Below are 20,714 nucleotides of genomic sequence, written 5' to 3' on the forward strand. Positions count from 1 at the left end.
TTTTTACGAATACGGTACGAGTGTTAACTTTTAGGTGGCAATGAGATTCCTTCCGTGCCTGGTTAGGAGATGCTGCCTAAAGGGCTCATAACTGGTACACCCTTGTGAAACACTTCCATCTCGTGGCTGCAATAGGAATACTGTGAACTGCTGAAGTAAATTGCGACGTGGAGTACAAACAGCTGATACAATCTTCTAGTAAACAGTCCTCTAATAAATGGCTTAGTATTTGACCAAGCTTTTCCACCACCTTACCAGAGGGGAAAGGGAAAAAAAAAAAAAAAATCACCACATCAAATATCCACCTTGAAACTATTTTTTTCAGGAAACGGATGGTATAGCCAGCAGAACTTTTCTAAAATAAAAGAAAAAATCCAAAACTATAAAAGTCTAGAAATCTTTGTTACCATCCATCTTGTTCCGAGAACACTGTTCAGGGACTGTGCTGGCCAAGTGGCAGAATTAAAACAGTTAAGAGAATCACAAAAGAAGTGTGAATACGTGGCAAATAGTTTTGGATAGAGAATTACTGAATTGGCCCTGGCAGTGGGAGATTTTATTTGATTTTACGGTAGAACTAAGCAGGGAAGTATCCCAGCTATCTCCTGAAGTAGTCGTGGGATGTGGCAGCACACCGACACGGGAGAACACCAGCAAGGGCTCTTGCTGCTGGAGTATTTTAGGGGTCCACAATCTAACAAAAGCTACGTCTAGAGCTAGATCTATATAGCACTCTATATGGATCCCCCAGACGACATGACGCTAGAGCCAGCTCCCTGCAGCCTCTCTGGGGCAATCCCAGAAGCCAGTGACCCTCTAATGATAGCAGCAGTAGAGAGAACAGCATGTGTTCAATCCTGTAGTGTTAGCCGCAGCTGTCTAAGGTGACTATTTAGAGACACATTTACAGAAGTTTTATGCAAACAGGAAATGAATTATCTGATACCCTCATTGCATTAGTCCATTGCTTATCACTCTTTTGCTACATGCAGCAAACCTCACAGTGCTACCTAATAGCACTTTGTAAGCATTTTTACACAGCAGCCTGGATTCCCTCTCCTGATAACCAGCAAGATTAGAACAACTACTACACTGTTGCACGGCAGGATGAGGAGTACAAAGGAACACCTTTGCATACTTCCTTTTGGACTGTGTATTACATGCTCAGGGCAGGGTAAGCAGAGTATAAAAAGTTTATATATACACACACTACACACACTTCACAACTTGATTAATCATCTTGTAGAAAGATCCAAGTTTATGAGATTAAACTTGCATGTTACTGGTCATAATCAAATAAGAACTGAAGGCCAGCTAAGTTTTTAGATGTAAGATTTTCTGATTTTATCTTCATTAATCAAATATTTAAACAAATGCTTTTAAGAATATAGTTTGGTATTTTAGGTGTAAGAAGCAGAACCAAAAGAATTTCCTTGAAAGGGGAGAGGCAAAACAGAAGACCAACAAACTGAGTCCTATTTATCAACTTTGAACTCCTGAGCCATCTTCAACAGTATATAGAAAAACAGCATTTGTTTTATTCCACACTTACCCTTCTGACTTTGTCCAAGTCCCGTGTGGTGAAGCATTCTTTTAGAAAGCATTTAGGACACCTACTTTCAGCATACTCCAGAATTAAACTACAGGACAATTTACTTTTGAAGCAAAGTATCTGACATTAAATATCATTTAATTTACACATTTCAACTTCACATTTTATCAATTCACCTTAGGTTTTTTTTGTCTCCTTGTATACATGACCATATACAGATAGTAAAGTTATGATACAAAACACCAATAGAGAATTTCAGATTCAATACATTTTCTTTCCCTCTCCCGTGTATGTCAATCATCTTCAGTAGTTGATGCTTCATAAAAACCATACTTACTGCTTAAAAAATGAATGCATCATGACAACTAAGCTTTGCATTTTACGTTTATAGAAAATGCAATAGTGCATTTATAAGTTCTGTGATTAAAGCAAATAAATATACTGAAAATCATAATTCTTAAAAATGTTGTATCATTACTTTCATATTTTATATTTCATTAATACAATTCTGAATTCCATCCCAGAACCGCATTTTGTAATGTTAAATGCCCAAAGAATGCCAGTATGAGTATTTTGCTATACAGAGAAAAACTCAAATTCCCCCTAGCCTCCAGTAAACTTGATGGAACGCACTAATGACAAGAGCTATTGCAGTGGCACATAGTCCTAGCTGAGGATCAGGCTTCCATTGCAGCGGTCACTAAACCAGGTTGTTCTAGTACGGGTAGTTTACAGTCTAAATAGGGCACAACAGGTTCCCAGAACTAGGGATGAGGAGGAAACACACAGTTAAAATAAAAAGCAGTAGACTTTAACAGAAAATTGGAAAAGTCTTCACGTGAATGAATATACATGTTCAAAGTAAAAATTAAAAAGATTCTCTGAAAACTTAATACCAAGGCCTGAACAAATCCTCAGAAGGCAGCCAAAACTCATTGACACATCTAGCTAATACAAAGGTGTAAGAAAAGTATGTATGTATGTGCATATCTAGCTAGCTACTTATATACCTTCGTGTTTGAGCGCAAGATTTTGTACCAATATGTCAGTATGTAACATAGCTTCTCATTTTCCTGATGAACAATCTCTTTATCAATACCATCGTTTGCACACTAGGGGGAGAGGTAGAAATGTATTAGTGTGATGTAATTTTCTACCACAGATAATTAACACATGTATCATCTTAACATAATTCAGAAAAAAAGGGGTTTATACCAATATAATACAAATAGTTAGGTAGGCTGTGAGACCAAAACCAACGTTGTACCAGTTAAAATGCACTTAAACTTGTAGTTTGACATTTATTTAAATCACTACAAATAGCATTTGAACAGAATCCACAGACTTTAAAATGTTTTAAATAACATAAAGCAAAGTAGTCATGGTTGGTTGGGTTTTTTTAACCTTTGAAGTTTGTCTCTATGCTATACATACCCATATGAGACAAAAATTGAACTATTCAGACAATAGCATATACCAATGTAAGCAAAGTATTTGTTATTAAGCTACTAGAGTTGTGTAACGATTAAGTAAGTAATGCTTGCAATAGGCTTAAGGAATCTGTGGGAAAGACATCAAGTATAGTTTAACTCAATATGAATATGGGGGGGTGGTTTGGGTTTTTTTGTTTCGGGTTTGGGGTTTTTTTAATTACAGGTGACTACCACGAGTTTTTTCTGATACTTTCCTTCCTTTCCCGCAACTATTTATGCATCTTTCTGATTACAATTTACTTGGACTTACTTTAATTAATAGAGGTATTCAAAATTAACTCAGATCAAAAGATACCTGGAATAATTTTTTATGTTGTCTATGGTGCTCACTGTTGATGAACTGTTAGCTCAGGAGACCTCTTTTTCAGTTTAGTCTTGTTTTCACTGCAACAATCAAATTATATGAATGTTGATTAGATTATATATACCAACTCCTATTCTAGAAACCAATACTATCATGAACATAAACATACTAAGACAACAAGAACAACAACAACAAAAAAAGAGGACAGGAAAAAATTTCAAGAGTAACCAAGTCTTGTTACATATGCTGATTTTAAGTCCTAAAAAGAGCAGAAAACAAAAGATGGCACAAAAAATTTTTAATATCTGAAAATAAAATATTAGGACTTCAAAAAAAAGCAAACAGCCCTTCCTTGGGAAAATGCATAAACAATCTCAGATCCTACTGAAAGCTAGGGAATAAAACGCTGTCCTAAAATAATAATAATAAAAAAACCCCAAACCAAAAGCTCACCTTACCATGAAAGCAGAAAAGTTGCAAAACATACAAAAGCAACAGGACTCATCTAATCACAGTATGTCAGAGTATATCAGGAATGAGAAGTTTCCTGTCCAAAAATAATAGCGTGTATTTGCAGAGGTGAATCAGATGTAGTCTCCTCTTCTGCCTGCAGATGCCATTACTGGATCAAATTAAATCTAAACTGCAGCTTGTTGTTTTTCTTCATCTAGAGTATTCTCATGAGTCAGTGAGTGCTAGAAGGGTTTAATTATCCTTAATTTCCAATACTGGTACCTGTTCTTTAAAAAGCATAGCTAGAATGTGCTTTTTTCTAAAAGTGCATTTACATAGAACATGTCTCAGTAAAGATGGGCTAACATTGTCTGAAGGCTTCTCAAGTAATCCAGCGTTCATATTCTGAAGATGTACTTCCACCCAGGACCGTTATCTTTACCTGAGATAAAGAAGTTTCTTATTCCTGATTAGGGATAAAAATGAACAGTTTAGTGCCTAATCACAGTTGGTTTGACTCCCATGGCTTTACCAGTTTCCACAACAAAAATCAATTTACATGATTTTTTTTTTTGCGGTAGTTTACCTCTTGTATTAATGCTGGATGATGTTAAAATGTGTAATTTTACTTTCCTATTATTAAACAAATAAAACTAGAGGCTGAATTGTAAAAAGAAGTAGAAGATCAATACTCAGAATCATTATGTATTTTTATTAACATAGTACTATTTTTTAAATAAAGTATTGAACTAAAGAAATACCTACTTCTTATTAACTTCTTTAAGTGACTTCTATTATGAAGACAATTTATTTCATTAGTTAGCTTTTTCTTAGTTTTGTATTTTCAAATGAAACTAGGGTGCAGAAGTCTGAATACCCCACCTCCCCACTTCATATTTAAAATTAAAACAAAGTCCCTCTCTTTTTCTTTTATGTTAGTCAATTAAAATCCATGGGTCAAGTACATAAAGTTCTAATTACTTTTTACCTGAAATCTGACTGAAGAATATTTTCCTGAGGGAAGAAGAGAGGACATTAAAGGAAACAACCAACCAACCAAAAAAACCAACCCCAAAACACACAAACATCACAACAACCACCAACCCACAAACTACAGATTGCATCAATGCATATAACAAAGTAAAGCCCTCATAACTTCAGTAAACAATACATCCCATTCAGGTCTCTAAATATTTCTTCGTAACACTTCCCACTCCCGCCCTGTGCACGTTCTTGAGCGTTCACTCAACATTTCTTTCAGGGACACAGAGCTGAAGACTGTAGGTTTGAGAACCCCAGAGAAAAGCTTTCAAGACCAAATTTAGCGCTCTTAGCAGAAGCATGACATCAGCCACTATACTGACCAAGCTTCAGCCAAAGCCATAAAAGCCCCGTCTATGCAAGTGTGTGTGAATGGGCTCTATTGATACCTACGGCTGCGGATGGAGAAACAGCAACCAGAAAACATTAGCCAAAGAGAGGAAGCATGCATGCCGAGGGGTATAGTACATCAGATTCCCATGGGTAAGCCAACATGAGCCTCCACTTCAGAGTCAGCAGCTCACAGTTGTTGCTCCAATCTTGTAGCTATGAGTGATTTTTACATGTGGGTGCAAGTAAAGTATGAAGGAATAAGTGAATGTACTGTGTGAACAGTTATCTGCTGGAAGTAAACGTCTTAATTCTATTAACAGCAGTTAATTAATAAAAGATGTTTTAATAAACACTGGCTGTGATCCCACTCCTATCTTAATTCCCCCATCAGAGATATTCAACCAACCACAAAAAAACCAACCCCAAAACACACAAACATCACAACAACCACCAACCCACAAACTACAGATTGCATCAATGCATATAACAAAGTAAAGCCCTCATAACTTCAGTAAACAATACATCCCATTCAGGTCTCTAAATATTTCTTCGTAACACTTCCCACTCCCGCCCTGTGCACGTTCTTGAGCGTTCACTCAACATTTCTTTCAGGGACACAGAGCTGAAGACTGTAGGTTTGAGAACCCCAGAGAAAAGCTTTCAAGACCAAATTTAGCGCTCTTAGCAGAAGCATGACATCAGCCACTATACTGACCAAGCTTCAGCCAAAGCCATAAAAGCCCCGTCTATGCAACTGTGTGTGAATGGGCTCTATTGATACCTACGGCTGCGGATGGAGAAACAGCAACCAGAAAACATTAGCCAAAGAGAGGAAGCATGCATGCCGAGGGGTATAGTACATCAGATTCCCATGGGTAAGCCAACATGAGCCTCCACTTCAGAGTCAGCAGCTCACAGTTGTTGCTCCAATCTTGTAGCTATGAGTGATTTTTACATGTGGGTGCAAGTAAAGTATGAAGGAATAAGTGAATGTACTGTGTGAACAGTTATCTGCTGGAAGTAAACGTCTTAATTCTATTAACAGCAGTTAATTAATAAAAGATGTTTTAATAAACACTGGCTGTGATCCCACTCCTATCTTAATTCCCCCATCAGAGATATTTACAACACCAATATATATTCCTGCAAAAGTAATTAACTTTGTGACATACTAAAGTGAAAATTCTACTTAAGTGGCACTGTTTTGGTGTCTGCTTTAGTTTATGGTTTAGAAGAAACTCCAAAGGTCCTATCACAAGAAGATTCTTCTGTGTATCACCACTATCTGCCAGAAGCTATCCAGACCCTGACTTTACAGTCAGATCTGCAAAAATGCAAGATGGTGAAGATACCTGGACGGTACTGCACAGCCCTTTATCTCAGCAATATTAGGGTCTACTTCATTTCACCACTATGCCTAGCAGGTGATGCAGATACTGTGTTCAGCCATGTCAACTCCTCTGCTGTCCTGGGCTTAACCCACACCTACCTCCAACTCCTTGGAAAGGCTAGTAAAATAACGTACCACTCAAATAAATCCATCCCAAAATCTGCCTGCTATGATCCCAATTCCTTGACAGCCATAATTTATAGATGGACTAGCCTATAGTTATAAATATACCTTACCTTATGGTATATTACACCAATAGATTACTGGAGCCTCAGCTAGGCTTGTTGATGTATTAATGCAATATGTTATGAGAGCACTAGCTTACTCTGATGATGTATAGTCACCGTATATATCGTAAGAATGAAGTACTTCAATGATGTATAACTGTAACAAGGGCACCAAGCTGAAGAAAACACTAGCAGAAGTAGGTTTTGTTAACATACTACTCTAAAATGTGAATATAGTATTAACAGTGTGAATAAGAGAGAGACTGATTAGTTGACTGATTAGACATGGTTAGTTAGCATGGAGGGGGAAAAAAAAACCGAAAACAAACACAAACAAAAACCAACCAAGCAGCAGGAAGCTATTGGCAACATTTTCACTCATCCTGCAAAAGCTAAATTTGATACGATTAAGGGTGCCCATCCAATGCCTCAGTTAAAACTCTATTAGAAACCCATTTGTTTGCATGGTCTCTTTCTCCTGAGTTTCAGAAAGGCTAAAAGCTGAAAGTTAGTTTGAGCTCCAAGTTTGTGAAGAACTTGGCTTTCCAATTTAGAAAGAAAAAGAAAAAAAACAACAAAAAACACAGACAAAAAAATTCTCATAACAACGCACAGAACTACAAAACCCAAGATGTTTTCTGAGCAATGCTTCTCATTAAATACAAGAACAAACGCAAACGTGATTAATCATCTGGGCTGGTGGAACACCAGTAACACACTTGAATAATTTTGCAATGGGGACTTGACATAACACCCCTATATTTATTAGCAGAAATTGGAAGGGATTAAGTATTGGGACATTAATAGGTATAGATTAGTTCATGAGTATTCAGCCTCTAAATGTGTGCTGTTAAGTGTCTTAGTAGAGGAAGAAGCTTAGGTAAAGTCTTTTTTTTGATTTGTTTTTTCACTTGTGAGCTACAGAAAACACTTCTTATTAATTCAAATTTTTACACTACAATACTTTCAGCAAAGAAGCAGTACTCTCAGTGACGAAGGTCCCAAAAACAACTGTATACAGAAGAAAATTGACACGGAATTTACACTTAAAGTTGTAAAAATTGGTGATCAGTTACACAATCTAGTTTTACTCTTTACAATGCTCGCTTAGATACATGATTCAGAAGAACTAGTTATGTTTTTAAAACTTTCACCAAATACAAAATACTACATTTACAGAAGTAGAAATATACCAGGTTTCTCTTCACTTTTAAAGCATAAAAATCTGAACAACTGAATATACTTTGTTAACCCTTGAGCAGACTTGTAAAGGCCTTTACAGTAGGAAAGCAATTAAGCAACATCACACCTCATGTGAGAAGGAAATTATTAGCTGCAATAAAAATTGTTGAATATTTTTGATGGCAGGACTGCACTGCAAGACATTTTTTGACAAAGTATTAAGGTATACTAGTCTTAAGAAAAATATATGTGGTTCAGCATAGTCACCTTTCCCTGTTTCCTCCAAATCAGAAAAGCACAAAATTGCCAAACAGCATCAATTATAAATATAGTGTGAAAGTTTTCAAAGGAAAAGGATGATTGACTCTCTTTACTGTAGTCTTTTCACAGAAAATAGTTCTAAGAGCCTGACGTTCTCAAACACTGAAATTCTCAAGATGTTGAGCATCTTCCCTCAGAAGGAAAGATGATAGCTATGAATATCTGGCATGGAAGCTTTGATACATGGGAAAAAAAAAACTTAGGTTTTAGCTTATAAATTTCTCAGCACTGCTGTGAGTAAAATGTGCTAGGTCCAGGCCTCCTAGAACCCAGCATTAAAGAATAAAAATTCAAATTCATTTTCATCCTTGCTGTTAATTTTCACTGGCTTCAGCCAGCAGACTAAAGGTAAGAGGTTAAACGATGACTACAGTAAAAAGCACAAGTAGTTGATTGGGAAAGTTCTCTACAACCCCATGGGATGACTTACATATTATTTAGGAAGAGCTATGCGCTTCTAATCCACTATGAATAGTACTGAAAGTGATCTGAGCAATCAAAAGATAATTCGCTAGCAACAACACTCAACATGAACTTACTTTAGATCAAGTTGAAGAGCACCATCATTGATACTTTAAGCCCAGATTTTTCAATGGACTACAAAACCACTAAAAAAAGCATTCATCAAATAAGGTTGTACAACACTTTTACCATCTCTGTATTTACTTCTGTAGGGGAAAACTATGAAAGTTTTTGCTTTGTTTAAAAAAAAAAAAAATTGAGGTTGACATTTTAAAAAGTGAAAGCCGTAAAAAAACCACTTTAAGTTGCAGTAGCACTACTAGATCATAATGCAGCAGAGGTGAGGCAACAGTGTTAAAAAAATTGGTACCCACATCATCTACCTTTCAAGCGTCTAAGATAGGAAGGCAGTCATCTTATCTAACTGAATGCAACATAAATGTATGTTTCAAGTGCCCTTCAAAGGAATCTCCTTCCACTGCTACACAAGAGTCCCAAATCAAAGGTTTAAGATGAAGAGATGCAAGTGTCCTACCAAGCGTTTACTGTGTTTCCTGGTTATTCCCCAACAGTTTTTAGTTTCTCCATTCATATTATCTCCAATAGATTTTTTTACTTACTGTGTTAAATTATTTCTTATAGGCTTAGGTAATAATAGACTTTTATTAAAACAAGGCACTATATTTTCAAGTCTAACAGCCCCTTAAGGAACTCCATGTTTTCTTGTGAAATTTAGGATACTTATCCTCATACAATCATGTCATTTACTTTCATACCACTTAATAATAATATTAGCAATAAATTTTAGCTTTTTGTGATATGTTGCTTTCCCTTCATCTAAAGGGAAAGTTTCCCTGAATTTCTTGATAATAGCATTTTATACCCACTGTATCCTACCAGGTGAAAGCTCTGCAGGAAATGGAGGTGAAGACTGGAGTTTATGGGTGTGTTTTGGAATCCCCTTCTGTTTCCAAGCAGATTCAACTTCATCTGTTTCAGCCTGTCCTCCCCGAGTCTCAGTAGTTTCATTACAAAGAGTTTGAGACTTCAGTGATGGCTGTCCTTGTTCAAGTTCAAAATTCATAATAAGGGAATCAACCAGGGAGTCCAATTCATCCAAGTTCATAAAAGGCATGGGTATTTTCTGGATAGGGTTGTTTGCAGAAGTAGAAGACAAGGCAAATAAACTGAAATAGTTGTTAAAATATCCAGCTATGACACAAATATTTTCTGCAAAACTCCTGAGAGGGCTTGTGTTTCTGTACGACCCTATGAAAAACAAAAGCAAGAAGAATCAAATGCAGCATTTTGCAAAGAGAGACCAAGTAGCCTCCCTCCCTCTTGCTTCACAGGTCTCTTGTAGTCCACAGGTTACCATCAAGACAGGTAATAACCCAGCTAAATACCTTGTAATGTAGAAGAAACAATTTGACAGACTTCAGCTAGGCACTGCTCCAATTCCAAATATTTCGCAGCAATGTTAGTGCTTTTCTTTATTTCCTGATATAGAGATTCTTCTTCTGGTAATTGAGATTCTATTTCGTTCTGTATTAATAAAGAGCAATTGAAAGAGAATCAAATACATGACAGTATATTAACTATTAAATATGCCTATTATGGATTCAGTCACATAAAACAGGCCAATGCTGAAACACAAAAGGAAAGCGATGCCAAGTCACAGAACGTAAGATAGCTCCAAAAAGAAGTGCAGATTGTTGACAGGAAAGAAAAAAAAAATGCAAATAGAACTGTAAAATCCAGAAAAGGTTTGGCTCTTAGAAGATAGATTAAATAATCTATCCTGGCTTTTAATTCAAAATACCAATAACTATGGCCATAAACTATTGCAGTAGTTATAACACAATTACACTAGCATTACTGAACTTGAGGCTTTCAACTTAAAAGGAAACAAATCAGGTGGTTAGGCTGTTCATGATGAGCACAAAAAGAAGGCAGATAAGATACAAAGTACCTCCAGAAATACTTTAAGTAAAACTAAAATCAAATCATTTTGAGTGGAAATGCAGTAGCCAGAAAAGTTAGCATTCCAATCACACGAATGCCACTGAGACAGGAAGTGTCATCATGCAATTGTCAATATACAGAAGGTAGTTTCAGTTCCTCTTCTGTTAAATGCCTCCTTTAAATTTAAACCCCAGACTCAAAGCACACATTTTGTGAAACATTTCTCTTACCTTTCTGCAATAAGAGATGTTATTTTCAAGGAATCTGGCTAATGCCACAACATTATCCTTTATTCGATTCTGAATCTACAAAGAAACTTTTAATTATTTTGTACACTTGATTCAAGACAAAAAGTACATTAATATTTTAGAAGGATAACAATGAACACTGGCATACTAATGAGAAAAATACTCAAAAGCAGAAGTAAAGTTTTCTGCAACATAACATGCATCTTTTCAAATAAAACGTAAACTGGTAGAAAACGTTAACTATATCTGCAAGGTTTTAAATAACCCCTTAATACGAGAGGATCGAATGAGCAAATCTAAGTATTCGCTAAGGAAAGGTTGTCCTGTAATTTTTGTATCGCTGTCATTCTAAGCGGCAGGGGTAATCTCTTAGTTAATACCCTGCTGTTCTCTCCCCAACTTCGCATTAGTTCCACCAGCAACAAGCATATACAGGAATCCTGCAGATACGTAGGAATCTGCTGCAAGTGAACAGCATTATCTGGAAAGCAGACTGTTCAATTCCTTTTGCTGGAAACATGAAGACTTTGGGAGTTAAGCAAGCAGATAGGAACATAAAAGATTTTGGACAGTTTCACTATTATCTGTAGGATTAAGAATGACAACAGTGAAAACCAGAGTAGGAAGAAATTTTTCCTTTTCTTGAGACAAGCAATTTATCACTCCTCTCCAACTGATTTGAACCTTTTATCCCAGGTCATGTATTACAGATTTTTGAGTAGTAACAAATTCTTCAGAAATAAAGTATTTTATATATCCCAACTCATTAAGGAGATTTTCTTATGGACCACAGCTCTGAAAATTTCTCAACTTTGAAGAAAAAGAACAAACATAAAAACAGATGAGGCAGAAGACAGGATTGCTCAGACACAGGTAAACTGTCACCTTCAGCCTTGCATGCTGTCTGATATAAAACATATTTATTCAGGGGAAAAGTGGCAGGTGAAGCTTATATATCCCAACCAACTGATTTGAACCTTTTATCCCAGGTCATGTATTACAGATTTTTGAGTAGTAACAAATTCTTCAGAAATAAAGTATTTTATATATCCCAACTCATTAAGGAGATTTTCTTATGGACCACAGCTCTGAAAATTTCTCAACTTTGAAGAAAAAGAACAAACATAAAAACAGATGAGGCAGAAGACAGGATTGCTCAGACACAGGTAAACTGTCACCTTCAGCCTTGCATGCTGTCTGATATAAAACATATTTATTCAGGGGAAAAGTGGCAGAGGTCAAGCCTATATCCCAACACTGAAAGGACGCATGTACACTATGTACATCTAGTACCTTGCTGAAGAACATTTCAATCTTTCCAAAGTATTTCCTTGGAATTCAGCCAGGCTTTCTGTTAAAATATCTCACCCACTAAGAAAGTGGCATATTTCTAAGGGGTACTCTAGCTTGCCTACTGGAATTTTCATAGTGTCACAGAAATAAATTTTTAACTGTGGTGCTAAGGACGCATGTACACTATGTACATCTAGTACCTTGCTGAAGAACATTTCAATCTTTCCAAAGTATTTCCTTGGAATTCAGCCAGGCTTTCTGTTAAAATATCTCACCCACTAAGAAAGTGGCATATTTCTAAGGGGTACTCTAGCTTGCCTACTGGAATTTTCATAGTGTCACAGAAATAAATTTTTAACTGTGGTGCTTATTCCTTATACTTTATTCTCTACTTTGCATAACTCCCTATAGTATCATCTTCCTCACGGTTTGTCACCTAAGCAAAGTAAAAGCACAAAATAACAGGCTGTAGCTTAAAAAAAGCCCTTCCAGGCAAAAAAAACCAAACAACCCACTACTGAATTCAGCATGTAATGAGGTCTGTTCTGCTTTAAGTGTCAGAATACACTAGACACACCAATAATAGTATGTTTGTTTCATGAAAGAGCAATTCCTCCCCAGAACAACTCTGGCTTCAGCATACTGAAAAAAAACCCCAACCCCCAAACCTGTTCAATTTGATAAGATATAATTGCTAAACTGCTATGTGTGAGAGAAGGGGGAAAAAGTACACACACATCTGTTTATTATGAGGTAGTAGGAATATCTCATCTTAAAATTACAAGAATAATTAAATTGAGGTCTTATTATGAGAGATAAAAGCTTCCCATTGATGTAATTCCTTTTCATATCACAATAAATCTGGAAGATGACAGGAACAACTCAGTAATACAATATAAATAATTTGCTGTAACTTTCCTATAAAGTGTAATAAAGAAGTTGCTCAAATTAAAATACCATTGCTGCTTATCAGCCTGGAAGGTATTTGAAGGTCAGCTGTGACTTCTGTGAATGACACGAAATCAAGCAGGACATTTCTGACTTCTGTGCTATTAAATAGCTACTTTAGTCAAACAATTTCCCTCTAAAGTGCCCAATTCATCAAAGTGCTTCAGCATACCCCAAGCGTTAAGCATGTGAGAAGACTAGCTCTTAAAAGATAACACTGAACTATTTTAATATTTAGATAGCATGCTGTTTGGGACTAGGACTGTAAGAACAATGCATGACAAAATGAAGTCTTCAAACTTTCTAATTATCTTCCTGACAACAACAGTGAGTGTAGTAACAGCAGAGGTGATTAGTATTATCAGTATAAACTAACAATTAACTTTCAGGACCATAAAGTGTAACATATTAAATATGCAATCTTTTTACCAAACAAACTTAACAGTAGTATACAGAATAAAAGGTCCACTGGCTCCTTTGCGCCAGTTTTCATATTCTTCCTCTCTTTCATGGTTACGCTGAAGTTTTACACAAAATGCCCTCCAATGCATGGAGAAATCATTCTAAATAAAATACACTTAAATGTTCAGTCTACATATGGGTGAAAGGCTAAACACTAAAAAACTCTGCAAGATTGTAGTCAATATTCCCACTTACCATCCATCTCAAACCTGCGTTACTAGTCATAACTGTATTCCTACTATAAACTTTCTAGACAGAATTGCTGAAAAATAAAAGGACGTGATGAAGTGCCTTTAAGACACTGTAGTAGTTTTTAATCTTACTTTCATCTCACCTCATTTTGTGGATATTGTTTCACGAGTTCTTTCTGCACCATTCTTGCTTTTTCCTGTACAGTATCAATGAGAAACTCCAGCCCTGAGCCTACTCCATCATAAATGGCAAGTACAAAGTCCTTTGAAAAAAAAAGGTTCAGAACATAATGATTAAAGGAATTGATATGGCCTTGAATTAAAACAGATTTTCCGTAGTGGGCTAGAAACGTAATTTTGTTTTGAGCAAATTGTTCCATGCTGGTTTATTCAGTCACATGTCATTCTTGGACCACAGGGACTCAAGCACTTTAATCTCCTTTTCCTAACTTTCTTCAGATTTCTGAAAATTCTACGTGGTACTTAATCACAGATTACTGAAATAAGTATTGAATTTCAGTGAAATAGGTAGACTTGTACAATCTCAGTGCAGATACAACCCTAAAAGCACAGTATTTCTTTCTCTTTCTAGGTGGAAGTTATACATATTTAAAGTGCGTTTTTTTAAGGAAAAAACCAAACCAAAACAATTTCAAGGGTATTAACACATATCCATTTTCACCATAAAAATGAAGTATTACATAAACTCTGAACGTACTTAATTCAGTTAATCAAGTTGTTACATGTAACAATTTGCTTCTGAGCACAGTTAGTGAAAATAAATGTGATGTCAACATTAAAATTACTATTTCTAATCACTATTTCTGATAAACATTTTTTCACCTGTAGACTAGTTGCAGGAATATTGTTCTCTTCAGAAAAGGAAATATCAGCTCTTGTGACTACTGCCAAGTGTCCTATGTATTTCATTGTTTGTTTTACCGTTTGGTTTACTTTGCTCCGTGCTTCTGTTACCATTGAGGATATATCTGAAGAACATCCCTGAGAAATAAAGGCATGTCATTCACTGAAGCTAGCAAGCATCTCTGGTCAAAGAGTACGTGCTTTCTATAATGCAAGAGTTTGTAGCACACAATAGCTTGAGGCATTTTCAGCTTTACACCTTCCTACTTCCAATGGCTTATCTACCACAGCTAAAAGACCATACCTTGCAATCACAGAGAAGAATGGTATCATTATACTTACACAGTTTAAAAAAACAAAAACAAACAAACAAAAAACCCCTACTCTTCACAAGGGTGTAGCATGAACAAGAGTAATATTTACCAGCTGCTGGTTTATAAGTTTATAAGCAGTAGCACTTCACAGTCTAAACTAGCATTTGCTGTTGTCACTACATGTTTTTTTTCACCTTTTATGTTTAAGAACCTATGCTATTGTCAGGGCCTGGGCACAGAAAGGTCTGCATTACTCTGAACTAGCATACGGAAGTGCCAGTTTAGCCAGCAAAAATGCACCCTTTGCTGTTCATCTTCCTTAGGTGTGTCCATTTGTCATTGCATACGTTGGACATTTAAGTGTTTTTAACAAGTCTGTAGTAAACATTGCATTAATGCACAGAACTTCTTACACACAGATGAATTCGTTAATATACTTTACCTGCAATAGTAACTGTAAATAACCTCCCAAGTTCTTTACTTCCTGTTTTATTTCTTCATCAACTTTTATAGATCCAGGACACTTTTGGACATTGTTAAGCCAGAGCTTGGTCAGAACCACAAGCTGGTCAAAAGCAGAGATAATTCTGATGCTGTACGACTGAGCAGCATGATCAAGAGAGAAAACTGCAAGAGAAAGAGATCTATCAGAAGGTCTCCTTTCAAATGAAAGTAGGAATGTTAATTCTTCTGATAGGCAAACATAAGAATGCTTGTGCATCTGAAAGACAAGTCATTAGTAATGTTTACTTTAAACTGTTATGAAAATGAGACTTACAGTTCTCTTGACATTTTTCATCTTGCTGTTCATAGGCTTTTGAAATGGCAGAAACTCCAGAGAAAATGATAAACAAATTAGTTAGGAGACTATCTGCTATGCTCTTTCCTCCTCCATGATTCTGTTCCAGTAAATCTATAGCTGAACTTAAAGATTCTTTGCAAATTCCAGGAAGAAACGATTCAGAAAAGCTTGGGCATATGCTGGACTTATTCTGTGAACCTGTATGATGTAAAAGCAAAACATCTATTAAGAGTTTCTTGCATATGAGTGAGCAGTCCGCATGTCTTTAATGACTATTTTGTATTGCTTCTTCAGAATGTTCAACTACTCAAGATAGGAAGTCAGAAAAAACATGTATACAACGTTCTACATAATTTCTAGATTCAGTTAGTACAAAGACAAATTCCATAGTAAAATTCTTTAACATGAATCCATCTTTTTCACCAATCGAACCTACAGAGACAGAAAATAACAAAATCCAGCCAATCTAAAATAACTACATGCATAAAAATATTTGGAAAACTGAAGCAGCTAGTATTTCAGAAAAAAAGTTTATAAAACCTTACAAAAAGCTTGGGGTACCTTAGTAGTTGAATGAATAGCAACAACTCAAACAAACAAAGTCTCCAAATTATTGTATTAGGATTCAGCTTCAGGCAATTTGTTACATGAACTATCATTCTCCAGTTAACCCGCATAGTTAAGTGGAGTAATGTTTTAGATAAATTCCTTAAATAAGGGTCATAAGTGCTAGTTAGAAAGTTTTTGTTGTAAGAAAGCATTATCAAAAATACAAAAACCCCCTACTGTTAACAGCTTGACATCATAAACTTGAAGATATTATAAACAGGACATTTTTCATTTTGTTTTCCAACCCACACTTTTTTTTTTTTTTAACGACTATTAGAAGTGCCTATGTTTTATACATGTAGTAGTTTCAAATTCTCAGTATGAAATGAAAGGTGTTATGCCGTATAGTAAGTACCTGATATATAGGAAGTCTGTATATTCTGAATTGGTTGCAATTTTATCTCGGACAAACATCCAGAAATTCTCTTGTTCTTCATGAAACTTCTACTTCTAGGAAAGGATGAGAGTGAAAACATGAAAAAACTCTAAAAGAAAAGAATCTCTCTCCCCGTTACGTTCAATGAACATTGACAGATATCAGGCAAACAAAACCAAACATTTCAATTCATGGAACACAAAACCTAAACCAGAGTGAAAGCAAATGTATACGTAACTTTTCATTCAATTTCAAATTTTGACATTATAGTAAGGTGAAAGAAGAATTAATAAATAAAAGACTGCGTTAGTGGCACAGAAGCATGTTTAGATGATGAGACAAATTATTTTTTGCTTTAAGTGTAGATGAAGGAACTAGAAATCAGTATCACCTTCTTCTGGAAAGAGAGGAAACTGAGGCATCTGAAAGGTCAGGTTCCCACTCATCAGCAGGGTCATAAAATACATCAGCAGCTTTATTGCTATCATTACTCTGAAAAAATAAAGAAAACACAGGGGAGGAGGAGGGTTAAACAGAAATAGAGTGATAATAAAGCATATAACATATAGATGAAGACAACATGTTCTACTAACAGTAAAACAGAAGTTTTAATGTTTTTTCTTTTGTTAGGATATGTATAATCTAGAAGATAACTGACTGCTAGCCAGCTTGAGGTGTGTTTGAAAACAAACTAAAACAAGCTAAACATTTAGTGAAGACGCCTAGCTACCCAGCATCTGACACACAGGATTTCCAAGTACTAAACTTTTTCACAGCTCTCTCCACATGCCAGATTTATTAAAAATCTGGGTGTATAATTTACAATTTTTATTTATTTTTACATCTGGATTTGTGTAACAGTTTTAGCAATAGTTTTCCACAGGAAATAGAGTCCAATCTCTGATATTGCCAAGATCCAAACAGCTTTTAGTAGTGAATATGGTAATATTTTTCTGTCACTGGAAATACTTGCGTATTACAGAGTTATATCATAAAGGAGTGTTTCCTCAATTTTTTTCTGGCTTTTCTTTGATGGCTTTTTTCCTTTTTGGACAAAATATTGAAAGATTTTTATGTCAGATATATACTCATATATGAAGAAGTTATTCTTTCAAATAAAAAATAATTTTTTAATGAGATGCAATTATTTTCTAAGGTAGAAAAAAGGAGCATTCCAAAATGTAAAAAGCCCTCATATTTTTTCCTACCAGCACCTTCAGTGCTCCAAGAGTTGAGATTTCATCCTCTGCAAACTTCAAGTATGCTGTTTATGCCAGAACGTGATTTGCGTTCGGAAATAGCAAGCATCCAAATATTTATTTATATGTTATTTGAAGCAATTTCTACTCATTTTTCAATACTGCTGCAGGCTAAACATAACACAGATATTGGAATGAAAAGAGTTTATATGATCAGGAGAATCACAAATTCAAGCACAGAATAAATTTAGACAAGCTGTTCACTTAATCTAAAACCTGGTCTTAAATATATTTTTTTCCTTTTGTGTATTAATCAGAAAAACCCCCAAACTAGTATAGCATAAAATACAAGATCATTACGATTCTACTAGATTGCTTTGGATCCTTCCTTCACGTTAACCAGCTCTTGCTCATGTCCAAGAACTTTCCTTCTTTTATCCTTTATTATTTCACTGCAGTCTAGAGCAACTTGCAATTCATATGGCAGAAACCAAAAAGCGAATAAAATGCTATGATCGGCCCTGGAGATTGGAAAATCCCAGAATACTCTACTGCCACCACTAAAAAGAAAGTACTTTTAAGGGCCACCAGATCTGATAGTCTGTTGGGGTTTTTTTGTTAAGTAGTTCTTAGGGCTCTCAAGTCTTCAAGCTCTAAAACAGAGAAAAAAAATGCAATGGAGTGCAATGAAAACACCATCTGTTCACATGGAGCCAATAAAGATAAACTTACTTCTTATGACACTTCTCTCTTTAGGAGATAAAAAAATACCATTCTCCCAGTAAATAAGAGGTGATACTGTAATTTTATCTGTATTCAATAATTTGGAGCCACTGTCTACCTTTATGTAATTACAGAGATTTTAGCTGATGGTTATAGTTTTTTGGGGATACAGAATCAAATGTAGGCACTGTTCCCACTTCTCTGTTTCTTCTGTTTTACATCCTCCCCTTCGATACAAAAGATAGTATGATATGCTCCAAAACAAAGTACTGCACAGTTAGAGAGGTGCAGTACAAAAATACCCAGTTTGTCTGATTAAAAGCAATAGAATTAGAAAAAGGGATTAATGTGCACCTTAATTGTCAGTTTATTAAACAAGAAATTATGAAAAATGCCTTTAAAAACCTTCCATTTAAGAACCTAAACCACATACAGACAAAAGCAATCAGTAGCATATTAACTTACCAGAACCAAAGAAAAACAGATAGAATGTAATAATGAAAATTCAAGTGATACCTTTAAAAAGTCAAGTTTTCCTGTAGCACAGATGAACAATTAAACAGCCAGAGGAACCACAAAGCAGTCCTTGTTTTACTACTTCACACTTTGTACACAAAATGACATGAACAGTCATTGATTTCTACTGTCCTCTTTCTGTGTGATGGACAAATGTGTGTACATGTGTTTATTAAAGAATCATGTGTCTTGACGTTTAATCACATAAACAAAAAAAATCCCAAGATTTTCCTCCTGTATGATTATCAAAATCTTATCTTTGACAAAATATTACTGATTATTAGTGGTTTTTCTTCAGTTGTTACTGACCTCATAGAGTTCTTTCATCGCTGCTAGTTTGCATTCAAATTTCTCCAGGCTCCAGAAAGTTGCTATTCCCAGTTTGATGTTACGAACTTGCACCTGAACAGAAGACACTGTTCCTGTTTTATCATCAATTTTGTCGTGCCTAAGAATTTGAGAAAGTTAAAAAAAAAAAAACAATAAAGACAAAAAACATTATTCATATTGCAAAAATAAACAAGGTACTTGTAGATAGGATTATAACAGAGAATACAAATTTGATTACAAACACAGAATTACTTGAGACATCATGTATGTCACAAAACATACAGTAGTGGAGCCTTTAAAATTATTTTTATGTAACGGAAAAAAGGAATCCCTGCGTTCAGAGATAGAAGTAGATACTAGCACACAAATTCCTGGCTCTCAAGAAACTCAGGACCAAAATACATGCTACAGAATTCTACCGGCAGACTTCTTGTTGAAGGATATGAAAAGACAACATCTGAAAAACAAAGCAATACCTACACCTACTAGAAAGTCCTAGCTTACCTGCATTTACTGTAGCATTTTTTTGAAATGATAGAGAGTTTCCTCTGCACTAATATATCTCTGCTTGCGCTAAGAACACGACCAATATACAGGTCCACTTCTAGAACACTCTTCAGCTACAACTAGCAAGTAGCATGGCATAGCAAGAGATCTGTGGAGTGAAAAAGCGGGTCCCAAGCACTCAGTATCCACTATATGCATGTTCTGAGATTTTTCCTTTGAACTACCTCTGTCGTGGTCCTGTGAACTGAACACCTCCTCGTGGCTGGCACATATTTGCCGGTTTAGTTTTGCCCAAAAGGAATGCATTTAGTGTGCTTTAGGACCCCTTTAATATGAGAACCAAAGCAGGATGGACATGGGCATCAGAAGATTCACCTCCAAAGCACACTCGATCCAAAATTAATTGTCTGTAGACATACCTTTAAAGTCTTGATCTAAAATTCAAATTTGAAATTCACATTTCAAACTAACAAGGCTAAACTACACACTTAACTAAAGCTAGTTTGGAACAGTGATTTGTCATGTTCAATTTAAAACTGTGAAAAGAAAAAAAATAAACAGCTCACTGCACATCCAGAATTCACTCCCCCCCTCCTTTTTTTTAATATA

At 35.6% G+C, this 20,714-nt stretch overlaps 1 protein-coding gene across 1 annotated transcript in view; it reads right to left on the reverse strand.

The window, feature by feature from the left end:
• Positions 1-9,635: 9,635 nt before the first annotated feature.
• Positions 9,636-20,714, reverse strand: part of KIF14 (kinesin family member 14) — a 27,472-nt gene continuing 16,393 nt past the window's right edge. Inside the window, exons 19-28 of the mRNA XM_009283218.2 lie at positions 19,578-19,716; positions 17,222-17,322; positions 16,810-16,904; positions 15,822-16,043; positions 15,486-15,670; positions 14,709-14,867; positions 14,009-14,128; positions 10,954-11,028; positions 10,165-10,303; positions 9,636-10,027 (exon numbers count right to left, since the gene is read on the reverse strand). Coding sequence (XP_009281493.1) covers positions 9,636-10,027; positions 10,165-10,303; positions 10,954-11,028; positions 14,009-14,128; positions 14,709-14,867; positions 15,486-15,670; positions 15,822-16,043; positions 16,810-16,904; positions 17,222-17,322; positions 19,578-19,716 — 1,627 coding nt within the window. The remainder of the gene's footprint in view (positions 10,028-10,164; positions 10,304-10,953; positions 11,029-14,008; positions 14,129-14,708; positions 14,868-15,485; positions 15,671-15,821; positions 16,044-16,809; positions 16,905-17,221; positions 17,323-19,577; positions 19,717-20,714) is intronic.

This window comes from Aptenodytes forsteri, unplaced genomic scaffold (assembly GCF_000699145.1).
Source record: "Aptenodytes forsteri isolate BGI_AS27 unplaced genomic scaffold, ASM69914v1 Scaffold181, whole genome shotgun sequence".
Lineage (NCBI taxonomy): Eukaryota > Metazoa > Chordata > Aves > Sphenisciformes > Spheniscidae > Aptenodytes > Aptenodytes forsteri.